This window comes from Propithecus coquereli, unplaced genomic scaffold, assembly GCF_000956105.1.
Source record: "Propithecus coquereli isolate 6110/MARCELLA unplaced genomic scaffold, Pcoq_1.0 Scaffold503, whole genome shotgun sequence".
NCBI lineage: Eukaryota > Metazoa > Chordata > Mammalia > Primates > Indriidae > Propithecus > Propithecus coquereli.
Window position 1 is genome coordinate 1,178,816 of NW_012150875.1, and position 27,877 is coordinate 1,206,692.

Here is a 27,877-nt window from a genome sequence, read left to right on the forward strand (position 1 = left end):
TCTATTTTCTCTTTTTCTTGTCTTTCTTTTCTTTTCTTTTTTCCTTCCTTCCTTCCTTCCTCTTTCTTTTTCTTGCTTTTTCTTTTCTTCTATTTTCTCTTTTTCTTGTCTTTCTTTTCTTTTCTTTTTTCCTTCCTTCCTTCCTTCCTATTTGACCTACATAGTACAGGTACTGCTTTCTATAGTCAACAGCTTCCATTTCGTTCTTCTTTCCATGGTAGCCTGTCATCATTGGCAAATCTTAATTTACAATTAAGTACCGGAAAAAACTCATCGTTAATCAGAACTTCTCATTTTATGTAAATGGCCCCCAAAAGCAACACGCCTTTTTTTATCTGTCCTCCCAATAGCTGAGACCTTCTGTCACCTGGGTCTTAATAAATGAATTGGCCATCTGCAATTAATCTGCGTAATACCAATCTTCTGAAGGCCGAGTCTGTCTGCCTTCTGAAAGAAATTGGCTATATTTAGTTTTTAAAGCAAGTCTGTTTTGTGTTCTTTGTAAAGTCAGCGACATTCTTTCAATTTTTTCGGTGTAATTAGCACAAAAGGAGCCGTAATCTGAGAAGGTAGTAGAGACTAAGGCAACTGAGAGACAGGAATGTTCAGGAAAGTTGGGAGAGGCAGCTTTCCCAGTACTGGGCAGTGTGCGGAGACCCCGGGATGTGGCTGTGGGTAGAGCTGAGGTCTGTAGCTCATAAAAACATCTCTTTTTCATCTGATTCCCAAACTGGTTGCAAATGTTTGATGCTTTGGCTGAATAAGTTTCTCCTCCTCTTAACTTCAAGAGGTTGGCAAGGACTTTAGGAAGATTCAGTGCCATCTGGGCTCTGCTGGTGTCGGATGGGCTGTGCACACCACCAAGCAGTCCATAAACCACTGAGCAGGACAGTAGAAGCACAGCCTATGGGCTGCCCAGCAAACACTGCATTTTGGCCAAATGGGGGCTAAATGGAAATTGTGCAGAAGCAGGCTATTTGAAAATGATCACATACATTCTCTGGGTGGGTAAATAAAGTAACAACTGAAGATAGAACGCTTCTATTTAGCAGTTGTTTCGTTTGTATAGATCCACACAGCAAACTGTAATTGTACGGGGCTAAACTTGAAGAATTGAATACAATGAAAAATAGCCTAAAGTCTTGAAAGTCAGAGAGGGTCTTCTTTTACCTAAGGAGGTTTTATTAGAACTTCAGACCACTTGCTTGGTTGCAGCATCACATTTCCAGGTGTACCAACTCGTTTTTCATTTTTTTCTGTTGTCATTTGTTGAGTAAGATGCTGGGTCAAGATGTCATTTAAAGAAGGTACCTTGTAAATAAGAACAAAAATGAACTGGCCTGTGCCTATTTTTAACTAGTCTTGCTGCACTGTTGCCCATCCTGGATGAGTTTCCATCTTCAAGGCCAAGTTAAAAGTTCTAAGCAACAGGTTTTCCCATTACCTTAGTCTTCATGAAATTTTTTTCCCCCAAGGGAAGTGAAGGATATTTTAGTTGAGGAAAATTAACTTTCCTGCTGTAGAGTGGTAAACTCTTAAATATTTTTTTACTCAATTAAGATCTCCATTAAGTGGGCCCATTGGTCTGTTGTTGATGTTGACATACCCCTAAGAAAATGGGGCTTGCTCAGTCTCCTCCCTGGGTTTTACTTTTAGTTTAGCAATTCATTGTTTATGCCGCTGTGTTCAGCAGGTGGGCCTCCCTTTTGGTTATGCTGGTGGGTTTGTCTTTCCCTCCTTGATTGTCTATCCAGAATCTTCAACCAAAATTAATATGTATATGACATGATTTAGGTTTAAGTATTTTTTTTTTTTTTTTTTTTTGAGACAGAGTCTCACTTTTTGCCCGAACTAGAGTGAGTACCGTGGCGTCAGCCTAGCTCACAGCAACCTCAAACTTCTGGGCTCAAGCAATCCGTCTGCCTCAGCCTCCCGAGTAGCTGGGACTACAAGCATGCGCCACCGTGCCCGGCTAATTTTTTCTATATATTTTTAGTTGTCCGATTAATTTCTTTCTATTTTTAGTAGAGACGGGGTCTCGCTCTTGCTCAGGCTGGTTTCGAACTCCTGAGCTCAAACAATCTGCCCGCCTCGGCCTCTCAGAGTGCTAGGATTACAGGTGTGAGCCACCGCGTCCAGCCTTAGGTTTAAGTATTAAAAAGAACAAAGTAATACACATAGTCTCTTTTTGTTAGCTCCCTCCAACCCCCTTTAAGGTAGATGGTGGCTTTGTTAAAAGTCCATACCCACTTACACTGGGGCTCATGGCAATGTTGTGAGAAAATCACCAATGACCTTGGGAACTGGACCTCCATGGGGACTAGGACATTCCTCTCACAGATGATGCCTGCCCATCAGGGTCAAGATAGATCAAGAAAGGCTGTGGAAAATCCCAATTGCCTTCATATTGTGTGCCACAGTTTTGAGTAGATGGTTGAACAGCATCTCAAAGCCACTGGCTCAAGAAATGGGATCCAAACACATTGGCCAATGCACCCCCACATTCTGCTTAAATTAGAGTATGTTCTGAATTAAAAACAAATTATTTTAAAATTAGTTAATGGATATTAATTAAATAGGGAAAGTTCATATGGCCAGGTAGTGAATTCTTCAGTAGTTGACTTCAAGACTTCTGAACTGAAGTTTTACATCACGTTTAGTTTTGAATACAAGTTTGGGTTACTTTGTGATTGAAGTTACTAACTAGTAATATGACAAGAAAAAAAATGCCCTGGATAATCACTACATTATATTTTTAAGAACTTTTATCATCCTAAGTAATAAAACCTTCTTACAGGCATTAAGTGGGACTAGGAAATGCTTGTTACAATTTCTACTTTCATCATCTACATGGCATAGGCTTCAACATTCATTTGCAATAACAGTTTCAGTCATTCTAGTTAATGAAAGTGCAGAATGTGCTTTGAAGACAAAAAGTACCGTGGAAGTGCTAAATACTACTATTAAAACCTTACAGCCAAAGTTTCTGTTTTGGTGGAAACCTATTTGTTGTTTCCAAGGCTATTAAAATAATATTATGTTTTCTCTGGGCTCTTGGAAAATAGCTTAAAATGACCTGAACTAATGAAAGGCCAAGGAGAAGGCTTTTGTCCAAAAACTGAATTACATCATTAAGTATAACAATGTATTTAAGAGTCTAAGTTGTAGCAAGTCTATTGCTTGCAAAAGCAGACAAGGCATTCTTACTCAGAAAGAGGCAGAAGAGCCAAGGAACACAAACTCCATCCATAAATATGAAGCTTACAAGACCACAAAATTCAAACCTCGACATGTGAATTCATCCATTGTGTAAAATATGGACTGCTGGAAAGAAATGTTGCTAGGCCATCTCTCTCTGTAGCGCGTGACACCACCTGTTTAACCAAGTTGTATTGTTAGGTGACCTAGTGTTTTAGGGTAGGGATGTATTATTTTCTCAACTGTCTGGCTTTGGCATGAAGCAAGTCACCTGAGCCAGGGAACTGCGTGCTCCCTGGGCATTTTATACCCAGGACATTCTAGCCCTTTGTCCCTCTCTAGAGCCTGAAGTTTCTATAACTTCCATCTCTTCCTGAGCCAAATGAGAAGCCCCTTCCACTGGAAAACACTAGTCTGGACTGTTCTAAGAATTATGCTAATGAATTACTCTTCTCTCAAAGCATAAACTTAAAACAGTAATGACCTATTAAAATATTCATTAATCTGAAAAGGTCACACAGGGTAGCCTCCAAATCTGAAAGACTTTTTAAACAATTACAACTTTTAGGGCCTGGGGAAGTAAAATGCTAGGCCAAAAACTGTAGATGGTGTCAGTTCACCATACCCATTAAGTAAAATCTCTTCTTTTACTTTGTGTCCAGTGAAAACAGAAAACCCAACAGACCACAAACCAGCTTGTGTTTCAGAGCTCTTGATGTCATTTGCTTACCCGTAAACCTTTGGTTCCACCTGCTGCCATTTATTTATAAAGTAAATGCTTTATTTGTCCATCAGTAGTTAGTCATAATAAAATATAGGTGAAACCTATACACTTAGAGAATTTTTTTTTCAAGGATGGCCTGATGGATTAGGAGTTGAAAGGAATAAGCCCGACCTTGCCTTACACATTTCTAGGACAGTAATCCCAACTGTGCCCTGCCTAGAACGCATGTTAGTATGTGACACAGGGCAGTTTCACTCCTTTTAAAATTCAGGTGTGCTCTTTATCTAAAAGGGGAAGGTGGTAACCCAACTCAGAGATTTCCAAATAAGGAGACTGTCCATTTTATTCATTTGTAACTATGTAGCTATTGGCATAAGTATCAAGGTTGTATTGGTTACTATTTACTTTGTGCCTCTTAAATACAATGTATTTGTGCTTCGCCACATTGGAAGCAGGAAGTCTTTGCTGTTGAACAAGTGGAGCATAACAAAAATTTCTGGCCTGTTTCTCCCTCTTAGAAGTCTTTACCAATTTTTAAAAATGACAATTGATGAATCAAATTCAATCAATAAGTTTTTATTTAATATATGAAGCTTATGAAACCTGGGCCCTGTCTTCATGTAGTTCTAATCTATCTGGTGAATGATAGTGGGCTGTCTCTTCAAACAGCCTTGAAATACTGGTTGTAAGGCCTTACTGCTGAATTTTCATATGAGCATGTTCAGGTGTATCAGTTAAATATTTTTATTTAGTTTTGGTTAGGTGAAAAGTATCAACTTAGGTGCTTTTTTGAAAAGAAAGTGTATTTTTGTGTGGAAGAGAGATCATGATCCAGAGTGTGACAAATACCTGGCTTGTGTTGAGCAGAGAGAACAGCAACATTTGAGCAGTTTGAGAAATTCAGGGGTCTGCAGGTGATGAGGGTCTAGCGTCAATGTTTTGCTTCTTCTTCTTGATTCCTAGTGTTCCTTGGTGATGTTGAATAACCCTCTGTTGTCCTTTCGCTTTATAAAAAAGAGGCCTTGTAGAATGGGGGTAGAGGTGTACCTGAAGGGGCCAAGGAAAATAATATGTGGCATCTTCATGTGTCACACCTGTTCTTACTTGAAGCTGAGCAGATGGGGAAAGGGAGGATTTCGGTGGTCCTGTTGAGTGGGCAACAGTGTCTTTTTATTTTCAAAGATAACTTAAAACTATACCCAACAATTTACTCAAGGCCTCTGGAAGTGTCAGTCAACCCATACCGCTAGAGACTGTTAGATATTCTTGGGTAGACTTCTTTTCTCAAACGTCCCAAGTTAGAAGTCAGAGAGTTGAAGTCGGAAGACAGTTCGTGATTACTTTGCAGATCTTCGTTCGTTTACTGGCATGCGGGTCTGCGTCCCATCCAAGGTCAGCACCATGTCTTTGCCTGATTACCTGGCTATCCTGTTCGCTTGGGCACATGGTGGGCCACACCAACCCGCATGGACCGAACATTTACTGAATGGATGAATGAATGAATGAATGAATTGTACCCAAGCAGCTACACTCCTGGCAGCAAGGGACCCAACCAAGATCCCAGGAAAAGTGGGCCGGAGTCAAGTGGTTGAAAGTTTAGTGTCCCTGCCCTTAACCCTGTTCTCTGCTACATCCTAGTGTGGGGACGAGAGAGGGGGCGGGACACTTTAGACTTTTGAAACAATCCTCAAACAAGTTCATGTTCAGTAAACTACTTTTCCCTCTGTTCCAGAGTCTCCGCGGAGCCCAGGCCGGGCCACCACCTATCCCACCTGGGAGGACATCCCATGCACAGACTCCAGAGCTCTCGCCCCTGTTCCTCGGCTCTCCCGTCTCCGGCGCACTGCCTGCCGCCCGATTCTTCTATCAATGCTAGTTTTGCGCGCCCATCGCACTTTTCTCATCAGAAGATCGGAAACTCTGTCCGGGAGTCGCAATTAATTAGAATTAAGCTTGCCGACACCTACCTCCGCGGGCACGCGCCGCCGGGAGGGAGGGGTGGGTGGCGGTCCCGCGTGCACTAACCGGGAAACCGGAGGTAAGGAGGCGCGCAGCAGGGGTAAGCGCCGCCCAGGGCTACACCACTCACCGAAAATTGGGAGGCAGGTCTGGGAGGCGGGGTCGAGAGCCCACCGTCTTGGGCGCCCCCGTGCCCCCCACCACCGCGCCCCCTGCGCCCCCTGCCCACACCCGCACTGTCCCCGCACCGGCCCACACCCCTAGGGTGCGCGGCGGCCCATTTGGGCGCGTCCTCGGTGGGCCGATTTTTTGCGCTTCCCCTTCGGTTTATAGGGGCCGCTGCTGTGGGTCCGTCCTCTGAAGAGGCTGGGGCGTCATCGGGCCGGTTAGAAGCTCTGTTCCCCGGCAGGGACACTCAGTCTCGTCGGCACCGCGGAGCGGGCTGCGTCAGGTGGCTGGCCCGGCGCGGCGCTCCTTCCTTCTCTGGCTCTCTGGCTCGGGGCTGCGGCACCGCGGCTGGAGAGAACTCTTGTCCCGGCGCGGGGCGGCGGCGGGCGGCCGACAGACAGGCAGGCAGGCACTGCCTTGCGTGTGAGTGCACCTCACTCACATGTAAGTCGAGGGGCGCCCGGGCTTCCCGCGGAAGTGCGAGTCGCCCAGCGCGGGCAAGAGCCACCGGAGCCGGGACAGGGCAGCGGCGCCCTGCGCTGCTGTCCTGCCCCGTGCCTCCCGGGCACCCCCCAATTCTCTCTTTTCTCTTTTCTCTTCTCCATTGGCGTACCCAAGAGCCTAACCAAGGAGCGCCTGAGGGTAACAGCAAACTCGTGCCATCGCGCCTTTTCACTTTTCTTTTTTGAGTTGTTTGACATTTCTTGGTGTTTTTGGTTTCTTGCTGTTGTTGGGTGCTTTTGGTTTGTTCTCACCCGTTTTTCATTTGCTCATCATTTTGGGCGCTAACTCTTAGGCAGCCAGCCCAGCAGCCCGAGCCGGGACAGCCGCGCTCCACGGCCCCGGGGCAGCGCAGCGGGGACCCCGGACACGGGGCGCACAGGGGCTAGACAGCCCAAGGCCGGGGACAAGCAGGGTACCCAGGCCAGGCGCGAGCCGGCCTCCCCGAGGTGGTGGAGCCACCATGCTGAAGATGGCCAAGAAGCTCAAAGCCCGGGTGTCGGACAGCGAGAGGAAGACAGCCGCGGCGGCTGCCGAGGTAGTTGCCGAAGCTGCCGCGGCGGCTGCGGCGTTGGCGGAGCCGAGAGAGCCGCTCGCCCGAAAGCCCCCGACGCCGCCCAAGAACGCGGCGCGGGAAGACCCCTCCGAGAAGTTCCTGTCCGAGAAGGAGCGCAAGAAGCTAGAGAAGAAGCTGCTGGAGCAGAGGAAAAAGGAGGAGAAGAAGATGGAGAAGGAGAGGAAGAAGCTGGAGAAGATGCTGAAGAAGAAGAAGAAGGTGCCGGAAGCCCCGGAGCAAGCCCGAGTTCCCATGGCTCCCGCCGGCGCCGCCGCCGCCGTCGACGAGGACGAGGGCGCCGCCGGGGGAAGCGAGGGCGCCGCCGGGGGCACGAGTAGGGCCTGGGCCCAGTGGGAAACGGACGAGGACGACGAGGATGATGACTACTATGCGTTGCCCCGTGTGGGGGGCATCGTGTGGCGGCCCAGGCAACTCAAGGCCGGAATTCTGAGCGCCCACCTGCCCCTCGTGGTGTTCCTGGTCTTCTCCGTGCGCAGCCCCTCGTGGGTGCTCAACTTCCTGCTGCAGAAGCGCACAGAGCAGGGCCGCGGCTGCGGCTTCGTGTTTGGGGCGACCTGCTGCTTTCGAATGTTCCTGGGCTGTGCCTTCTTCACCTTTTGGAGCACCCGGGCCAAGCGCCGAGGCCTTGGCCGCGGGCGCTTTGGGGCCAGGGGCGCCTCTGGCCCGGGCCATGGAGCCCGGCGCCGGGGGCGCGAGGAGCGCGACGACCGGTTCATGTAGTCAGACCCCCCACCCCCCATCCCCCACCTCCCCCACCGCCACCAGACACCACCATCGCTGTGTACCGTGGAGTTTTATTAGTATTTGTGCGTGTGTGTGGACACATTTTCCTTTTCGGTTGCTCTGTACATTGGTTCGTGCTCGCCTCGCTTTTTCCACACTCTGCTCTCTGGCTTGCTCTGTCTCTCTCTTCTTTTCGAAAATTTTCCTAAGTCCGGGCGCACACTCCCTCCCTCCCCTTCCGCCCACCCCGGCCCCTCGGCGGCGCCCGCGGGAGGAGGGGGAGCGAGGCTTCGGGGACCGCTGGGCTACGCGGCCCGGGGGGTGGAGCGTTGGCGTCGTGCGAGGGGTCGTCACTGGCGCGGAGACGCCCCCTTTCCCCCCTCGGCCCGGCCCGACTTGGGCCTGAGCCCGGGGGGCTGGGGGGCGTCTCCTAGCCCGTCCCGTCCCAGGCCGGGAGCGGGCGGAGGGACCCCCCTTCCCGGGCACCCGGGGGGGACGCCTCCCTCCGCCGGCTCCCGCCCTCCCCGCCGCCGCCGCCGCTGCGGCGGCTGCTCCTCATCCCTCCTCCTCCTCCTCCTTCCACCCCCCTCGCCGCCGCCGCCTCCTCCTCCTCCCCCCGCCTCCCCCCGCCCGCCGCGGCGCTTTTTGGGTCGGGGCGGCGACGGGGGCCCGGGCCGAGGCAATAAGAGCGGCAGCGGCGGCGGCGGCGGCAGCAGCTCCCGCAGCTCCTGCTCTGGTCCGCCTCGGCCCGGCGGCCATCGGTCCCCTCGGCTTCGGCTCGAGGGGCGGGGAGCTGCGCGCGCCCCTCGGTCCGACCGACACCACCCTCCCCTTCGCGCCCGTCCCAGCGGCCCGCGACTCGCGGCCCGCAGTCCGCCCCGCGCGCTCCTCTCCGAGGAGCCGAGCCCGCGCCCGGCCCGCCCGCCCGGCGCTGCCCCGGCCCGCTTGAGGCCGCCCGCGCCCGCCGCAGCCGCAGCCCGGCCGCGCCCCGCCGCCGCCATGGGCTGTCTCGGAAACAGTAAGACCGAGGACCAGCGCAACGAGGAGAAGGCTCAGCGCGAGGCCAACAAAAAGATCGAGAAACAGCTGCAGAAGGACAAGCAGGTCTACCGGGCCACGCACCGCCTGCTGCTGCTGGGTAAGGGCGGGGCGGGGGGCGCCGGCCCTGGCCCGGCCCGCGGGCCCCGAGGGGCGCCCTGCAGGCCGCGCGCGCCGAGCCCACCCCCTGCCTCGGGCGCGCGCTCCCGAGCCCGCTGCCCGGCCGCGGGCTCTGTCTGCGGGGGGCGAGGCCGGAAGGGGGACCCCAGGGCGCGAATTTGGCCGGTGGGGGCTCGACACGGGGCGGGGGGCCGTGGCGACGCGGGCGTGGGTCCCCCTTCCCGGCCCGCCCGCTCTCGTGTGTGTCTCGCTCGCTCGCTCTCCTCGCTCCTTTCTCTCTCTCTTTCCTCGAGGCCTACACGACGCCAGGGGTTCGTGTGCGTGTTGGGGAGGGGGAGGGGAGGCCCACGGGGCTCCCGAGACTGCGACAAAAAGAGGGTTTCGGGGACAGGAAATGGGGTGGCGGGCAGAGGGCGGGGGACCCGCCTCCTTAGGGTGTATGATTTATTGGGAGAGGGAACGGGGGAAGAGAGGGGCGAGAAGAGGAGGGGGTGGCGCTGGGGGGCGCCGTGGTGGCGGAGGGGGCCTCGCCAGAGGGAGGCTTTGGCTGGGGAAGTGGCCGAGGAGAGTGGGGGGGCGGGTGACATCAGCCCCTCGGAAAGGCTCGGAGCCGTAAAGGTGGTGCAGTGGGGGGAGGGGGCGCGAGCGAGTCGTGGCGCCTGAGTGGGGGGAGGGCGGCAGCCGCTGGGCGCGACTTGGTGCGTCTCGGGCAGGACAGCCTGTGTGCGCGGAGCAGACGTGTCCCGGCCGGGCCGGGCCGTGGAAGAAAGGAGAATCGAATAAAATACAGACCCCCCCCACCCACCCACCAAAAATGCATGGAGTTAGTACGAAAAGTGCCCAGTGAAGCCAAATGACACGTCATTTTACAGTGTGACCTTTTTTTCCCCTTCCAGACTTGCAGGCTTTTGAAAAGCAAAGAAGAGAATTAATTGTAGCAGCTGCCCCCCAGCAGCGGCCCCCACCTCATTTTAATAAACCATTAAAAAACACACATTTTCCTTCTGGTTGGCCACATTGCGAGCGCTTTTTGAAAAACGAAAAAACAAAGACATTCACAAATCATTATAAAACTGGAAAATGACATTTGTCTGTAAATGGCTTCTTGGTCTGGAAATGGCGTTTTTTTTGTTTTTTTTTTTTGTCCTTTTCAAGGTGGGCGGGGGGAGTGAGCACTCTAAGGAGAAGACTTTTATTCCAGGTGGGAGGAGATGAAAAGACATTAATTAGTTGTTTGTCAAGTGACGTTTGGTTGTTTGGTTTTGGGTTTTTCTTCTTTTTTGATTGCGATTTTTCCTCTTTCACCAGAAAAAAAAAAAAAAGAAAAGAAAAATGTTCAAGGAGATGGCTTTCCTCCTTTTTTTGTTTAAGTTGCTGCTCTGGGAAAAAATAAAAGTAGCATAAAAAATCGTTGAAATGACCAAAGTTACACACAAGCATTAATTAGAATGGAAGTTTTCCACTTCCTTGGTGATTTGGCTATCTGAATAAATTTGTCAGTTCGCTAGGTTAAGTAAGACCTCGTTCATGGTCACATTTCAACAAAACAGCTTGATTATGAGGAATAAAATGTAAAAGTCTGGTTTTTTTCTTTGGTGGTGTTTGGTTTGCTCTTTTTGGATGGGTCACGTCTTTGTTCTCCTGGGTCCAGATTTGTAAAAGCAGAAAATAATTAAGTGAAAATCAGTGTCTTTGGTGTTCATGCATTTGCAAATTCAGTTATTAAATGGTACATACATTGAAGTCTCGTCTGAAACTTTTAAAGTCAGAATTATGTGAATATTAATATGCATGGGACTTGATTTCAAAGTCTAAATCTGGAAAAGTCTAGAATATTTCCTATGAATACTATATCTTACTATCTGAATACTAATTTAAGTCAAGTGTGGTGCTAATGGTACCTTAAATTTCTAACACCTTTTGTGCGGTAATTACAAAGTCTCCACTTAATTTGAGACTGTTACTCTGAACACACCTTGCATCACTGTGCCCTAGTCTATATGGCTGCGTTTTTATCATGATTTATTGATAGCCTCGGGCAAAAAATCTGTAGCCCAGGCCAGTGACACAACATTTTGCTTTTTTAAAATGGTGATTCTCACCAAATAATGCCTCCCCCCAAAAAAGGAAACATAATAATGCCCTAAATCCTCTTTTTACTCCATCTTAATTTAATGGCATAAAAATTAAGTGAATTAGAGAACCCTAAAAGATCATACAATAATTTTTCAGCCACATTTCACAAATGTGGAAACTGAGGCACAGATCTGTTTGTGCCTGTAAAAGATAGTGTTGCGCATTTTAACACTTCTAAAATTAGAGTATTGGAGATCCAAATTAATATTACGTATTCTCTTCATAGAATCTCTTAATAGAGCCTTTTATATTTTAATTTAGGCTCATTAAGATAGAATGTTTGCTTTGAAATCAATGTTTCTGTGGAAACTAATTTTAACTTTTACAGATATTGATTACAGCCTTGAGAAAAGACAAGCAAGGGAGGAATGCTTTGCTATCTGGTCATTAAAACAGTTAATACAATTAAAAGTAAAAAGAAAAAAAGGGGGGGGGAACCAAACAGATTTGTGTGGGAGGACACACAAGGATTATTTGTTGGAGAGAGTACATTGCAAAAACCAAAATGCAAAATAGCAATCCTCCCTCTAGCTTGATGGAAATATTTGTTTTTCCCATAAATATGTACATATAATTTTTTTTAACAAATGAAAGGTGATTTAAAATGGAGGCGTGTGTTTCTTCATACTTTTCTAGTTGGGAAGGACTTGGGATCTCTCAAATTCAGTGGATCCCAGGAATATTTTTCCTTAAAATTTAAGTCTTGACCTTGTATTACTCCTTACTGTTGTTGCAGGTTACTAATGTTAACGCTAATACGGTCTCAAGCACTGTATTAGTTATTAAAATGTGGTTTTTCCAGAAGATGACAGATAATTGATGGTCTTCCATTTTCCTCTGCAACATGGCTGTTGTATCCAGAGGGAATTTAACTTTAGAGAGATACAGTTTGGGAGGAAAGGGGGGTGGGCAAGTAGATAAAATATAATATTGTGGTTTATGGGGTGGATTTTTAAGTAGCCCAGGGGTGGGAAACCTGCACAGAAAGAAACTGCACTTTGAAAATGTTTAGGAGGGAAGTGCTGCATCCGCATGTGATGTGGGAGAAACTGCAGTGTCTGGGCATTGTTTGTGAATCCTGGGTATTTTCACCACGAAACATCTGACGAGTTATGTGCTATACACACTCCTGTGTACACGTTGCCAGTGACTGCTCACTTACCAAAAATTCAGTTTCATAGTTTTAACTTCAATTTTCTTGTTTCCCCCTCAGATGACAAAATTGCGTCATTCCTTCTCTTTGCCCCTTTCCTTTGCCACCCCACAGTTTTTCAAACACCCAAAAGAAACAAAACAAAACACTTAAAAACAGCAAAACTTTTAACTCTTGCTTGTTAATCTGATGGTGAAATACTGCAGGTAGACACGGAGTTGGATATTCATTTTCTCTGCGTCGAAATGTCAAGGAAAATTGCAAGTCTGTTGTGTTGTGTTTGTTTTTTGTGTGTTGCTTCTATGGAAAAAAACAAAACAAACAAACAAAAAAAAAACAGCCGTCCTTTCCTTGCCCAAAGTGTGTAAAAAGCCTGCTTCATAACCTGAGACTTACTTTCATTTTCTAGGTGCTGGAGAATCTGGTAAAAGCACGATTGTGAAGCAAATGAGGATCCTGCATGTTAATGGGTTTAACGGAGAGTAAGTGTCAAATCTGGAAAAGGGCGCTGAGTAGGGCCGCAACCTTTATGCTAACCTTTAGGGAGTGTAGGTAGGTTTTGAGGGCTGCGCAGCCAATTTTCACTTAATTTTTTCCTAATTTACATATTAGAAAACTCTGGGAAGACGTCATTGGGGCTCCCCCCTGAATCTTAGGTGCAGCAAATAATAACGATATTAATAAAGCACCAGTGTTTGTGTAAAACATCTCCCTATCCCAGGAAAATAGTGCCTGGTTGCAGAGGACACTTAAGAGCACTTGGCCCTGTGACAGCCTCACTGAGGCTAGGTCCTCTGCCGCAGCCTCGCAGATTTTGGTGCAGTGAGTCTTCAACATGGCTCTCAGGGCCGTGGCCACCCCCTCGCCTGGCCCATGCTGACCACTGCAGAGATCCCCCCACCCCCAGCAGATTTCAATGTAATGAACCGATGCAGGATGTTTTAAACTATTAGGGAAACATTGTTTCAGTGATATTCTCGTATTAAATAAAGTTGGAAGTGGCAACCCTTGTTTACAATTCTTTTTTTTTTTGCCCCCTTTTGAATCATGATTATGGGCAAATTGTTTCCATTTTTTAAAAAAATCAATACCCTTGCCTAAAGAAATGATGGAAAAACTGGGGATTAGGTACTTCCGGCCGTATCCAGGGGCAATTTTGCCTTTGAAAAGTCCTTCCAAGCATCCTGGTATAGGACAACGTGGCAATACTGCAGTGGGAGAATAAAGATTTAAAAAAGAGAGAGAAACAGCTTAGGTTTGAGGTGTGGGACATGGAGTCCTGCTTGCCATGAAGAATGCAAACGAGCATTCAATAAATCAGGGAATTCACTTTTGTCCCCAGACCCAAGATTGGGCCTGTTGTAACAAAATGTGTGAAACAGAAAAAACTAAGTTTACTAGCCTCTGTTATCACCGGTGTGAAAGTGGTTAATCTCACTAGATTTACAAGCAGCTGGAGGCGCTAGGTTGCAATTACTAGCTGGTTAGCAATCTCACTCCCTTTCATAAACCTGGATCCAGTTGGAAATTTATCCCTCAGTTGCGCATGGTTTAATTCAATTATAAACCCCAAAACAAACAAGCTGCTTGCTGTCGCTAACTATGCACTAACCACTAGGGAAACAAAGGTAAATTTTATCACCTTTCAGGGCATGGAAGGCAGCTCTTTATGGAAAATTCTAGAATTTGTTAGATGAGGTAATCGGGGTTTAGAAAAGGATGACATCACCAGGACAAATGGTCAATTTAGTTTAGGATGCTTTTTATAGTTTAACCATGAACCCAGAAAGATTGGTTGTTACACAGAAAAACGGGATGGTTTACCAGTTTTATTTACGGTGACTCTCAATGAGTTAATCGGTATGCACATAGATGCTGTTAAGTCAGTCGCCTTCACCTGTCACAAACCAATTCTGACATTCTTAATTCCTGACACATCCCTCAATAAAGCCTTGCCAATGGAGATTGCCATCCTGCAAATAAATTTTAAAAAACCTGAAACAGACTTCTAGCCATGAATTTGTAATTTGAAGAAAAATCTTGCATGAATTTTCCCCTTGCAACTTATAAGGAGGAGTACTTCTTCATGACACTAACTAGTTAAGCAAAAATAATTTGACCGTGTACCCTCTAGATAAATATTTTGATTAAAACTGGACATGGCTAGCATTTTTAAAAAGTAGCAGCCACTGTTTACCTTAATTTGAGTTGGATGGAAGATAAATCTCCTTGAAATAAAGTTTTATTACTCTATAGATTGCCCTAACATTTTAAAATCTTTACAGAAAGGACTCTCCTCCCTACACGAGCCAGTCTAGTACAGACAAGGCATTTAAACCAGAACTTTATTTTCTTTTTGGAAAGAGGAAGTGACATTCCCAGTTTGCTTTCTTTGTAGAGGAGGCCATAGGTATGTTAAATTTAGCCTGTAAAAGGGACATACAGGGGTGTTCCTCATGGAAGCCTAGATACCTTATTTTTATCTCATCCAACTGAGGCCCCTTTTTTCTTTTTCCTCACTGCAGTATTGCAACAAAAGCCATTTCCTTCCTAACTAGGAATTCCCTGTGAGATAGTGACATCTGTTCCTAAAGGGTCTGCATGGGGTGGGGTTTCTCCTCCTGATCCTGTACTTTGGTTAGGGTTAGGGTGAGCTATTAAGTTTGCCTTAACTGTCCGCAGCCTTCCATGCTGATTACATTTTTAAGAGTAAGGTAATATTGATTTGACCTTGAGAAATTTAGATGTTGAATGTGGATTTTCATAACTTGAAGCTAACTCTTTTCCTTACATTTAGTGCCAGAGGAGAAAACAAACACCATTCACATAGGTTGAGCTAAGCTAATCAATTACAAAATCATGTAGCAGGTTTAACTATTCTGCCCTTCCACCTTCAAGGAGAAATTCCTACTATTTACGAAGATTGGATTTGGGGTTTTTTGTTTTGGGGGGGGGTTGGGGTGGTATTAGGTGGGTTTTCTTTTAATTTTTTTGCTGCATCACGATCCAGACATAGATTTAATTGATGACAATTTATAGAGAACAATTATTTATAAATAAAAATATAATTTCCCCTACTGCAAGAAGGGAGGTCACTAATTTCGTACCAGGAAATCATGGGCAAAATCCCCTATGCCTTCGCGTGTTCATATGCAACGTTGCGAAGACTCTGACCTGGGAGCCTTATGTGCTGCCATATTCTCAAAAGAATAGTGAGATAAATCACTGCTTTGTCTCCCTAATGCATGTACATTTAGTGAAAGCACAAGAAAATAATTATCTGTCCCTCCTGGATCGGACCAGAGTCTCCAGAGGGCTGTGTTAACACTGCAGCAAAGGTGTGTGACTCTCCCCCTGCGGCCTGCAGTCTCCATAGACATTCCAATTTAGCCAGAAAGGCCACCTAAGAATTAACGACCTAAGAATGAACGGGAGGATTGCGCGCGGATTGTTGCATTTGCTTTTGGCTGATTGTTTAGGGACGTAGAGAGGCTGTGTGGGGTGTGTATGAAATTGCAGTGCCTTGCAGATTAGGTGAGCTTTCAATCTCTCTTTAAAAGGGGCGGCGAAGAGGACGCACAGGCTGCAAGGAGCAACAGCGAAGGGTAGGCACATTCAAAAACAGAAAAATTTTTTAACAAAACAAACATGAAGATCATACTGGGAAACTGAGGACAGAGACCCGGGAAGAAAATGAAAGTCATTTGGGGGGGGGCCATCAGCCATATTGTTATACATCTGCAAATAACATGTAAACAATCTCTTAACATTTCAGAGCAAGTGAAGTGCAAAACAGTTTTTGGCCGTGCTTGAAGTATAATTAGCTCCAGCTGGGGGAACGTTATAGATTTCGGCTTTAGATGATCAGTTTAGGATTTTGAGAATTGATGTTTTTCCATATGGTTTCTATTTTCCCCCAGTTCTCTATTTGAACCAGCTACTTGTTTTTAAAACTATCTACTAAATTCCCAGTGGTTGGTCTGATTTTAAAATTTCAGACCTCTTGGGAAAAAAAATATATATATATATTTATTAAATTATTAAAATACGTAATGCCACGCTACCCTTCATTTTGAAAAATGCCTTGGCACCTTGTGGCAGGTCATTGTTAAGAATCATCTCGAAAAGCCTCTGGCCTTTTGAAAATGATCAAATTTATTTTAATCCAAAGCACTTCACATTAGCTAGTGGATAAGGAAATTCACAACAGCATCCATTTTTTTTCCATTCATTATCAAATTATTTATTTTGCTTCCTGCATCCCACATCCATCACATACAAACATACACATGTGCATGCCAGGTAACCATGCTAGCTCTGCTTGCATATTCTGCATGAAGTGATTGGAGCAGCCATTTTTCATGAGAACATGCAGAGCCATTGACTTAGCCTAGGGCCTCTCAGAGAAACAGCTTCTGTGGCCGGGGAGGGGAGGGGCAAAGGATATTGGGTCGGGGACAAAGTAACTGACACATGTTTGTTCATCTGTTTCTTTTAGAATATATTATCCCTAGATGATGGCTACAGTTTCTCCTCTTCCCGCCTTGTCCTATCACAATTTGCATGCTGGAATTGCCCGGTCTTAGGAACTTCTAATAAGAATACTATTCTGTTGCCTGGGGGGAGGGGGGATGGGGCCCCTACTACCTGACCTTGAAAGAGATTGGAAAAACAGCAAAAATGGAATGACATCCTTAATTGGCAAAAATGTAGTAGAACAGTTTAAAAAAAAATGGCTAATTGACAAGCTACTGTACCAAAAGTTGGCATTTGAGAGAGATGACAAGTCCTTATTCAGCATCCTACTGTGTACTAGATGTTGTGCTAAACCCTCGAACCCTACTAATACCTTGCCTGCACGTCTCTGTGATCTGTTCTAAAGTAAATATAAGTATTAACATTCCTGATAAATAAAAACTCTCTGCATGTTTCAGCAATCCCTGTATCTTGAGTCTGTCTTCTGTCTTCCTTCTTTTGTCTGTCTTTTCCCACAAAAGCACAAAGATAAGGTATAGACGTGAATGAAACTTAGTACATCGTAGCCTTCCCCTCCCACTTAGTTAGCTAAAGGGGTGGGGTGGGGGGGCTCTTAAAATTCTAACCCAGCTAATCTGCTTTATACATGGGAGTGGGGGAGGGGGACCAGCAATATCCTAAAAGTACTTCCAGGCCCTATTTTTTAGTCAATCAGAATTCTAGCAGTTGGCATATATTTTGCCTTTGTCAAGTAGTTTAGAGACATCTAAGGAATTTTCTCTGAATTTCACAATCAACGTTAAATTCATTAAGTGATAGTAAAAATGATGATAAACCTGCCAACCCCCAGTATAATATCTCCATCTACATAGTAATTGCTTCAATGGAAGAATTTTATGTTTTAGTATTACACACCCGAATTAGATTTTGGATTTCTATTTTAGCTGTTTTATACTTGATATACTCCCACACCTATTCACATACGTAGATGAATACTGAACACGTTCTCAAAATATCTGTATTTTAAGACTGGAAGTTTTCCAATTATACTACTACTACTTAGACCAAAATATCAAACTGAATGAGAGAAACGTTTCTGGAAATAATTTTCTCTTGCTGTATGCAGATCTGGGTATTTAGTACCCAAACATATCTAATTTTGCTATTGTGGAACCTTAAAACCAAAGGTTAATGGCTTTCATTACCAATGAAATGGAGCCTGTTTTTAATGAATGGGAATGGATTTGTCCTAGGGGGGTTTTAGGTAAATTCTGAATCCAAGAGGGAACATTAGGGACAATCAAACACACGTCCTTTCAATCTCTGACATCTAAACAATTGATCTGAAATTATAATACCAAGGGAAGCTCTTAATTTCAGAATCGAGCTTCAATTCTGCGTGTGCAAAGCAGAACAGTCCCACAGGGTGCTCAGGAGACTCATCCCCTTGCAAGAATAGATGGTGCTTCAAGAGTCTAGGGGCCCAAGGCAGATTTCAGTTTTGTGCACAAATTCCACACTTGGGGTCTGCAGCTTACTTCTCCCCATCTCTGCCCCGAGGTTCTCTGGACTTGTAGCACTTAAATGGCCCTTGAGAGGATTTCTGGTGACATCTGCCCCTCCCCCAACATCCCCCACCGCCAATGAGCGTTCCCGGGTAAACTCTGTGGGCCCCTTACTCCAATGAGATCAGTGTCACAAAAGGCCTGTTTCAGAGAAAGGCCCGATCCTATGAAAAGAGTGGGATGAGATCATTCAGAAAATGAGGGCCCACCCCTCAAATACACAAATATTTATTCAGAAAGAATAAAATGCTCAGGAAATACTAGCTATTACAATTCTTTGAAAAAGGAAAGACCAAGTTCTTTGGGGGTGGGAGTGGGGGGAGGGCCTGTTGACAAGCATGTGCTTGACACCCCCTTCTGCCCCCACGGCGTCACTAACTGCCCTTCCAGGCTGCAGTCGCTATTAACCCCCCTCTGCATTTCCTCTGCTTTCTGTTGTGTTCCACTCCAGAGGGATTATTTAATTTCTCCCTCCATTCTATGACTTGGCAAATTAGCCAAGTGAATGCTTTGAAAATTAGGAATCGCAGAAGATTTTAAAAAAAACAAACCACAATGAAAAAGATAAACTCTGTCCCTTCTTCCTCCCCCCACCCTGCACCCCGCCCCAGTTTCTGCCTCTGTGATGCAAGACTTTTCCCTCTCTCCGCCTCAGTCTCCCCACCAGTGGGGCAGGACTGCAGCACCTTCCTTCTGCATGAGGATGCGTCCCGTTCTGGGCCTGACACATCGTAGGCATGCTGTGCACGTTTCTATTCCCCCCACTCAAGCAAGAGGGCAAGGGTTTGGGTTGTGGGTGTGGCAAGATATACACTCCAAGCAAAAGGCCCAACAATCTTCCCCGGCTGCGCCTCTAATGAAGGCTAATTTCTGAAAGACATGCAACATCGGATCAGTGTAATCTGGGGCAAAAATTAACATTCTGTCAGGGGTGCCCAGAAGCCAAAGGGCATGGCCTTTACCCATGGGACCAGCAACTCTGAATATAGCTCACTGCCTGAAGACCACACAGGCTAGCTATCCTACATAGTTAGAGGAACAAAACCTCTAACCTCTACTTAACAGAGGGACCTGACCCCACCCACCATCATAAGCACTTCTGGGGGTGGAATCTTAATTTCATTCCTATTTACATCGAGGGACCAATGTCTATTAACATCCTAAACTAGGAATGTTGTTCACTGCTGCTAGTTGCAGTGCCCAGAACAGCATACACATAACGACTATTTAAATAAACAAACAAACAAATAATAGGGCCACAAAGCCTTGAAATCTATAATTAACTATTGTTACCACCACCACCTGCATTCACTGGTTCTCAGTATGCTAATTTAGCAACTGAGTGAATTCCAAGTCACACCATAGGACTGTTTTTCTCCCCACCCCCAATAGGGTGCCAGTAAGGGTCAATGGAAACCTTTTAGGAAGTGTTCGTGTGTAGCGTGAGGGGGCTTCAAACCATGGGCCCACATCTGAGATAGTAAATGGACTTCGTTGCAACTTCTGGTACAGTAGCCTCAATTGTGATCACAATGCCAGTCTGCTAATCTACCCCACTGGGTGTGTCCTCAAGACACATTCAGGAGGTTATGATTTGAAACCACCTTTATTCAGGTACCCTCCAATCTCTGCACAGATCTGAACCCACAACTCCTTGAAGAACAGAATACTATGCTTTTTAGTTGGAATGTCTTGATTAAAGCAACACTCAGGATGCAATATGATTTTTTTTTTCTTTTCAATCCCACTGCAGCGATAAGGCCACCAAAGTGCAGGACATCAAAAACAACCTGAAGGAGGCCATTGAAGTATGTGCTAGCTTCTTGCCCTTTCTGTCCTTTAGCCTCTCTCTCAGACAGTGCTGTCCCCTGACCGCTTTGCTAAATCACTTTCAGACCATTGTGGCCGCCATGAGCAACCTGGTGCCGCCTGTGGAGCTGGCCAACCCTGAGAACCAGTTCAGAGTGGACTACATTCTGAGTGTGATGAACGTGCCTGACTTTGACTTCCCTCCTGTAAGCCGCACCCCTGACTCGTGGCCTTAGCCCCGCCCACCTGAGCAGTGATCACACAGGGACATCAGTGGTAGCCCACACCCCGGCAGGTGTCCAGACCACAGCTTGGGCCAAACACATTTCAGTGACATTGACCCTTAGGAAAAAGTTAATCTCAGGTGTACCCTTAATGTTTAAAAAAAAAAAAAACAACTAATGATCGTTAGGGCTTTGTTCAAGATGGATAAGGAAAATTCTGTCACCCCTTGTAAATCTTGGCTTGCCCATCCTCACAAATAAACAGCGCCCTCTAATACTACAATTCTTACTTTATTAGATTATAAATTTTTTATGAGGGAAAATGTCCTGAGCTGTGGCAGGCTTAATTATTCCCTCGTCCACATCTTAGGACAAACAAAACTGCATGTTAAATACGGCACACAGCTACTAATCGTCCAGTCATTCCACTGAGAGCACCCAAGGGTACCTTGAGACTCTCACTTTAAATTAAATTTATGAACATTAATTCATTAAATGGGCTCAAAATTCAGATTCACACCAAGTGTAGGTGAATAGTAAACTAGGGTCCTAGAGTTCGAATGACAGTGTTCTTGATTTGTTGGAGCTCCGATCTTTCAACGTGTTCTCTTGTGTTGTCTTCAGGAATTCTACGAGCACGCCAAGGTCCTGTGGCAGGATGAAGGAGTGCGCGCCTGCTATGAGCGCTCCAACGAGTACCAGCTGATCGACTGTGCCCAGTAGTAAGTACCCTTTCAGCACGTAAAGCAGGCAACACGGAGAAAACAAAAAAACCTGCCACTCTTGCTTTTAAAGTCACTTGCCGGTGATTCCTTTCACAGAAGCCAACCAGTTATCCTGTTTGCAGTTAGGAACTTCTAGTCTTATTCATTTGTTTTATTGGGGAAAAAAACCCTTAATTGCATTTTTTTAGTGCAGTGACAGTATTTCATATAAACACTTAATAGCTATTAGAGCAAAATGATAATTACTTTCAGTAAAGTGATGCTTATACTTAGATTGATGTAATTAATTGAATTGACCTCCAGACATTTAGGGAAACAGGGCAGCTCTCACACTTGGGATAAGGTAAAAATATTACATTTTACTGCAGTAATTTAAAAACATGACAAACAGGAACGGGGAAGACAAAATATGCCTCCCCCCTCTTTGGTAGTTGTTAATTGCTTTGCTATTGATTTCTGCTTTCGGGTGACCATAGTAGCTGCCATAGTCCAATATTATTAGATTAGTGAATCTAGATGAAGTTGGGTTTTGTGTTTCTTGACTTTTGAACTCTATTTCATATTATTTATTCCTTCACACCGGGTCTTGATTCAAGGATGGTAAGTGGTCTGTGGATTTTAAATCCTAAACTGTACACCTAAGCAACACAGCACAGTGGTGGGGTTATTTCTAAATAAAACAGATTACCCGAGAGGATAACAGGTTAAGGCTAGCAATAGCGATGTGAAAGACATCTTTCCCCAAAGTCCTTTGTAAAGGTAGGCTCAGCTGATCAGTGTGTTGGTAAAGAGAGGAAGAGAAAAAAATTTTTTAAACAGATTTCATCGCACGCCACCACTTGATGCCGAAGCTAGTACACCAGTCACGTAATACCTGCCTTACCTTTCCCCGGGGGGTCCTCCCTCCATCTGCATCACCCTTCACGGTCTCGCTTCCAGAGGACATAGGTTGCCTTTTAAATAGTTTATGACCTCCCTCCACCTGCACACGATATAGCAGGCATATGGTGGTCAGGGTTATAAAAAAATTTAAAGATACTTTTGTTTGCTGCTGCCGCACAAACTCACAAAGCAATCTCAGTGAGTGATACTCTGCAGTGGGGGTGTCTTTTGTGACTGGGCGAGGGGTAGGCAGTAGAGGTTTGGTGTTTTAGCTTTTCTTATTATAAGTAGCTGAAACTCAGAACCAATTTTGCTATAGAAAGTAATAACTAATCAGAACCAAGGTACTAGGCTGGCTCACAAACAGCTAAAATTACATTACTTAGTAGCCCCACGCCTGAGGAACTGATTGCAAAAACCAGTTTAAAAAGGAGGAGGGAGGAAGAGGTAATAGCAGTCAAACAACAAACAAAAAGCAAGCTCTTTAAAATACTGTTTTCTACAGATCACCCAGCTTGGGCCAGGGTGTGTGAAATCTGTCAGTGTATCTTCCCCTGGCACTGCTTTCCCATAGGAAGTTCATTTGATTACTTTCAGTTGTCACATACATAGATATTTCATGGTTTAATATACAAGCAAACTTGTATATTTTTTCAAGGAACAGAAAAACAGTCCATCTTGGCCAGTCCCTGTGACCCCAACCCCCACTCCTTCAACAAAGTCCCTGATTTTCTCAAAAGTTTGATCTAAAAGCTGGAAGCGCTAATTATAGTAATGCAAAACAAATGGAAATCCTGGAATTGTTTGCGTTTTGTATTTTGGATCCAAGTCAGAAGTTAAGTACAGGTACAAGATTAGGAGGGTTTAACCATCCCAGTTTTAAATGCTGGGGGTGGAATAACAAATTCATTAATTAACAGTAGTTCAGCCAGGTTTTGGGGGGCAAAGGTCATATTATTTAAAAGTTGTTGTTTTGTTTTTTATTAAGCAACATTCGATTACTCCTGAAAGTAAAAGCTAAAAACTGCACCAATTGCACAGATTATGAAAAGTTTTAAGGAAACTCAGAGAAAAAGAGAACAATGTAGCTTAAAACTTTTAAAATGTCTTCCCTAATGGGATGGTTCAAACAGCCCTGCATTTGCAATGACCAGTGTTTCTGGTTCAACTGCCTTTATGTTGAAGTTGAGATTCTGGTACCGTGCCCATTTCTTAAGCTGCCTATTTTTATTTGTTGAGCTGGGGTTTGGCTGGCCCCACTCCAGATGTCTCTCTCACAAGATTTGGTGCTGATGAGCTATTTATAGAACTGTGGTTCTGTTGCCATGGCAACATGCTGGAGGCCAGGGTGGCTGGGGAGCTATTTCTGGCCTGGTGCTGTAATGTAAGATTGATTGGGCAAGTTAGTATATCCTCTAAGCCAGACTAACTCTGAACTGGTAAAAAGGAAGGGGAAAAAAAACTTACGGAATTTCTTTAAATAGACTTTTTTCCCTTTGTGATTTTTCTTCTTTGATTAGCCCACTTTAAAACAATTCCAAACTCTACCCCCCCCCCAAAAAATGGTTTTAACATTAATTTTCCATATTAATTAAATTACCCCACTCTTTCAAAAGTTAATGTTCCTGTGTGTCTAGTCAAGCAACACAAGCAAGATACTTTTTTAAAATAAAAGTTTAATATCTGGAGTGTTCTCTTTCATGGACCAAATAGAACGGAAGGGAATTCTGTTTGTTTCCTGCTCAGGGTGGTTAGGGCAAGAAGGGCCTCTTGGTGCCAGCCTCTTTTGTTCTCTTTAATCAATGAGATTCTTAAAAAGTAAAAAGGAAGGGACACAGATTCTCAGTCACTAAAACAATCCCTTTTGCCCTTGAGGGGAAAATCCTTGCTGCTTTCCAGTGTGCCAGTTTACGTGTTTTTTACAACTGAATGAGGTGGAGTTACACAGTTTTCACACTGTTTGCCATTTCAGTCAAGCAATTCGAAACTTGGTCAGTCGTTATCAAACAGCACAGAATCTGATAGTGCCGCTTTGGGGTCCTCTCTCTACTGCTCGAGATGCACAAAACTAAACTTGTAAAAAGAAAAACTTGAAAGACAAAGCTCCACCACTGCCCTGTGCTGTCTGTGTCGTCTGGGTATCCTGAGAGTCCATAGACAGCTGCTAGACACATTTCTAGTTCCCCAGTTCCTAAAATTATTTAAATTCTATTTGCCCTAACCTCTTTAAGGCTAAGCTTTGAGTCATAAGTGTAATCAATGTGCAAGCAAAAGTGCCATTGACTTAGTGGTGTGTAACTGTGGGACAGTCCTTTCCGTTTAGCCTGACCTTGTAGAGACACAAATAGTTGGCAAATAGATGTGCGTGCTCTGAACACCTCCGTGTGTCTTTTTGTCCCAGCTTCCTGGACAAGATTGATATCATCAAGCAGGATGACTACGTGCCAACTGACCAGGTATGCAAAACTTCTCACAGTCAGAGGACTCAGCCCCCTTTCCAAGCTACTTCAGATTTTTGCTCTAGATTGGCAATAATTATTATTTTGATTGGTTTGTGTGAGAGCCATTGTCCTGAATTTTGTTTTAGGACCTGCTTCGCTGCCGTGTCCTGACCTCTGGAATCTTTGAGACCAAGTTCCAGGTGGACAAAGTCAACTTCCAGTAAGAGAATAAATAGTTCACTTCTTTATAAAATGGAGATAGTGGTTTCTTGATGCTCCCTCTGGCAGTTAGAGCGATGGCCCCTTTGATATAACCGCGTGTCCTTTCTCCCCGCCAGCATGTTCGACGTGGGTGGCCAGCGCGACGAACGCCGCAAGTGGATCCAGTGCTTCAACGGTACGCATGCGCACGGCCTCGCTGCTCTTGAAGCGCGTTTTGCTTTTGTAATCATTAAGCACCATTTTCGCTTCTAACACTCATTGCTTTTGCTTTCTTGTGGCTAGATGTGACTGCCATCATCTTTGTGGTGGCCAGCAGCAGCTACAACATGGTCATTCGAGAGGACAACCAGACCAACCGCCTGCAGGAGGCTCTGAACCTCTTCAAGAGCATCTGGAACAACAGGTTTGTGGAGTAAAAACTCACCCCTGCCCTGGTCTGTACTGGGCAGGCATTTGAATCCTACCTCCCTCCTTGCTAGATGGCTGCGCACCATCTCTGTGATTCTGTTCCTCAACAAGCAAGATCTGCTCGCTGAGAAAGTCCTTGCTGGGAAATCGAAGATTGAGGACTACTTTCCAGAGTTCGCTCGCTACACTACTCCTGAGGATGGTAAGTGTGGCTTCTGTTTTTTGCTGGCTGCCCATTTAGGTAGTTCTTTCTCAAAAGGCTGGGCTGAAAACCCCCGCCCCCTCCCCCACTGCCAAACTTATAAAGGATTTCAGAAGGGAAGCAAGAAAAACTTACTTCTACTCATTTTCACATAGTGAAATCAGAGTCCTAAGAAGTTAGGGGGCTACAATGATATTAGTACTCTAGATCTGCTCTAACCTTTAATTACCTTAAGTAATGAAATATTCCTATTTTTTTTTACAGCTACTCCTGAGCCTGGAGAGGACCCACGCGTGACCCGGGCCAAGTACTTCATTCGAGATGAGTTTCTGGTGAGTAGAGCCTGTTCTTTACTTCCCTCTCTTACTTCCCCCCTCCCTGCTTTCTCCTATGGATATAAACTTAATGCTAAATTTAGGGATGCAACTATCCAGTTCTTCACCGATATCCGGCGTCAATTTTAGCTGTGTGTGCCCTTTCACTGGGTTTTGTCTTAATATAACACTCCTAGCTGGGCAACAGTCATCATCCCTGGTAGATGTCCCCATTGGTGACAGGGTGGGTCCTACGAGGGCATCACTGACCAGTCCTGTGTTGTGTGCCCACAGAGAATCAGCACCGCCAGCGGGGACGGGCGCCACTACTGCTACCCTCACTTTACCTGCGCCGTGGACACCGAGAACATCCGCCGTGTCTTCAACGACTGCCGCGACATCATCCAGCGCATGCATCTCCGTCAGTATGAGCTGCTCTAAGAAGGGAACCCCCAAATTTAATTAAAGCCTTAAGCACAATTAATGAAAAGTAAAACATAATTGTACAAGCAGTTAATCACCCACCATAGGGCATGATTAACAAAGCAACCTTTCCTCTCCCCCAGTGATTCTGAAAAACCCCCATTTTCCTTCTGCTTGCTTAGATGTTCCAAATTTAGAAAGCTTAAGGCGGCCTACAGAAAAAGAAAAAAAAGGCCACAACAGTTCCCTCTCACTTTCAGTAAAAGATAAAAATAACAGCAGCAAACAGAAATAAACAAATAAATAAATGAAATAAATAAATGAAATAAATGAAATAAATATTGTGTTGTGCAGCATTAAAAAATCCAAATAAAAATTAAATGTGAGCAAAGAATGATGTGACTCTTGTGAATTATTTGCAGCTCAGAGCAAATAAGGTGGGAGGCCCCATGTTGAGGTACAAGCCTCAAGGTTAAAATCTCACCATTACATATTTTCTGGTGACCCAGTCTTTGGGTTTCTTAAAACAATTTGCAGAAAATATGAAAAGTCCACTTATCCTTCATCTAAACCTGTACCCCATAGTAAACCATTATGCTCTACCCTAGTCAATTCCACATTTTAATCATTGCTGCCCTATCCAAAGATTTTACCAACTTACACTGTTACCTCATCACGTGGTTTGCCTGTTTACCCAGTCTCCCCCCAAAAGGTGTATTTTTTACAACAAGATAAGGACTAAATTATGTGGTGGGAAAGTGGTGTTATTAAAGAAATGGTGTTGAAACCACTGGTTAGCCATTTGGGACAAATGGAAGCATTCCACATCAATCACACACATCTAAATAAAAGAGGTAGTTTTTAAAAAGTGACTTTTCACAATTAAAACCCTGGGTTTATAGACCTCTCTACAGCATGACAATAATACCTAAAGACCATAAAGAGAAGTCACTATACAAAAATGAAAATCACATAAAAAATGAATGGGGGAGGGGTTTGGGTTGGGTAAAATTCTAACAAAGGGTTGACTCATAAGCAAAGAGTTCTTAATAATCAATAAGCAAAACCAGAAAAATGGGCAGACTATATAAGCATGCAACTTACTAAAAAAATACAAATAGCTAATAAACATTTGGGAAAATGTGGAACATCACTCATAATGACATACAAATAAACTTTCACGATAAGGGGAGATGGGGGTGGGGGTGGGGGTTGGCACTCATGGACCCTGCATCAAACACAATGAGGCCAGACTTGCAGTGGGGCCTTGGATAGGGTCCACACAGGCTCCCTAGTCTTTCACCGCCAGGTTTATCCCGCCAGCTTGTGTCACCGATGGTGTTGGCTCCCCGAGAGGGTGGAAGGCAGGGACCTACGCTGCCCCCAGCATTACCCTCAACCTCAACTACTGTGCCCTCTAAAGTTGGCCAAATGGGACATCATGTTCAGTCTGTAATCCAGGCCCCAAATCCATTTTGTGTCCTATTTTCTAAATCGAGTTAATCCCAGCCAAAGAAGTCACCCAGCGTAGCCCACCAGGGGTGCACAATAAGCCCCAAGGAGGGCAGAAAAAAGCAGCAAATACCTCCACCTCCATAAACCTTTCCAAGATTTTCTACATAACATTCAGTCCACATAACTGTTTGCTATGCAAATTTTAGTACAAAAGCACCCCAAAAGCCCCCAAATAAACATATACTCCAAGTAAAAATCAACACTTACTTGTTACGCAAATATAGCCAGAAGACCAGCCCACGAGTTCTCATAATCCTCCAAAGCACCCCAAAAAGCCCACAACTGAAACCTGTGTGGAGGCTCTCAAGTGCAATCACAAGGCCCCAGTGTACCCCACGAACACTCACTCCTGCAAGGCTGTGCTGAGCGGAAAT

At 45.3% G+C, this 27,877-nt stretch overlaps 1 protein-coding gene across 3 annotated transcripts in view; it reads left to right on the top strand.

Annotated features, from left to right (window-relative positions):
* GNAS (GNAS complex locus) overlaps positions 1-26,382 on the top strand; it is a 51,587-nt gene extending 25,205 nt beyond the window's left edge. The window contains exons 1-13 of one of the 3 annotated variants that reach the window (XM_012656496.1): positions 8,516-8,988; positions 12,707-12,779; positions 15,858-15,902; positions 20,092-20,146; positions 20,234-20,353; positions 20,996-21,093; positions 24,380-24,434; positions 24,566-24,639; positions 24,758-24,816; positions 24,924-25,044; positions 25,121-25,251; positions 25,516-25,583; positions 25,860-26,382. In XM_012656496.1, coding sequence (XP_012511950.1) covers positions 8,850-8,988; positions 12,707-12,779; positions 15,858-15,902; positions 20,092-20,146; positions 20,234-20,353; positions 20,996-21,093; positions 24,380-24,434; positions 24,566-24,639; positions 24,758-24,816; positions 24,924-25,044; positions 25,121-25,251; positions 25,516-25,583; positions 25,860-26,006 — 1,185 coding nt within the window. In that variant the 5' untranslated portion in view covers positions 8,516-8,849 and the 3' untranslated portion in view covers positions 26,007-26,382. Of the gene's footprint in view, positions 1-8,515; positions 8,989-12,706; positions 12,780-15,857; positions 15,903-20,091; positions 20,147-20,233; positions 20,354-20,995; positions 21,094-24,379; positions 24,435-24,565; positions 24,640-24,757; positions 24,817-24,923; positions 25,045-25,120; positions 25,252-25,515; positions 25,584-25,859 lie in introns of those variants that run through there. The other 2 variants (XM_012656494.1, XM_012656497.1) reach the window with 2 other exon arrangements.
* The last annotated feature ends 1,495 nt before the right edge of the window (positions 26,383-27,877 follow it).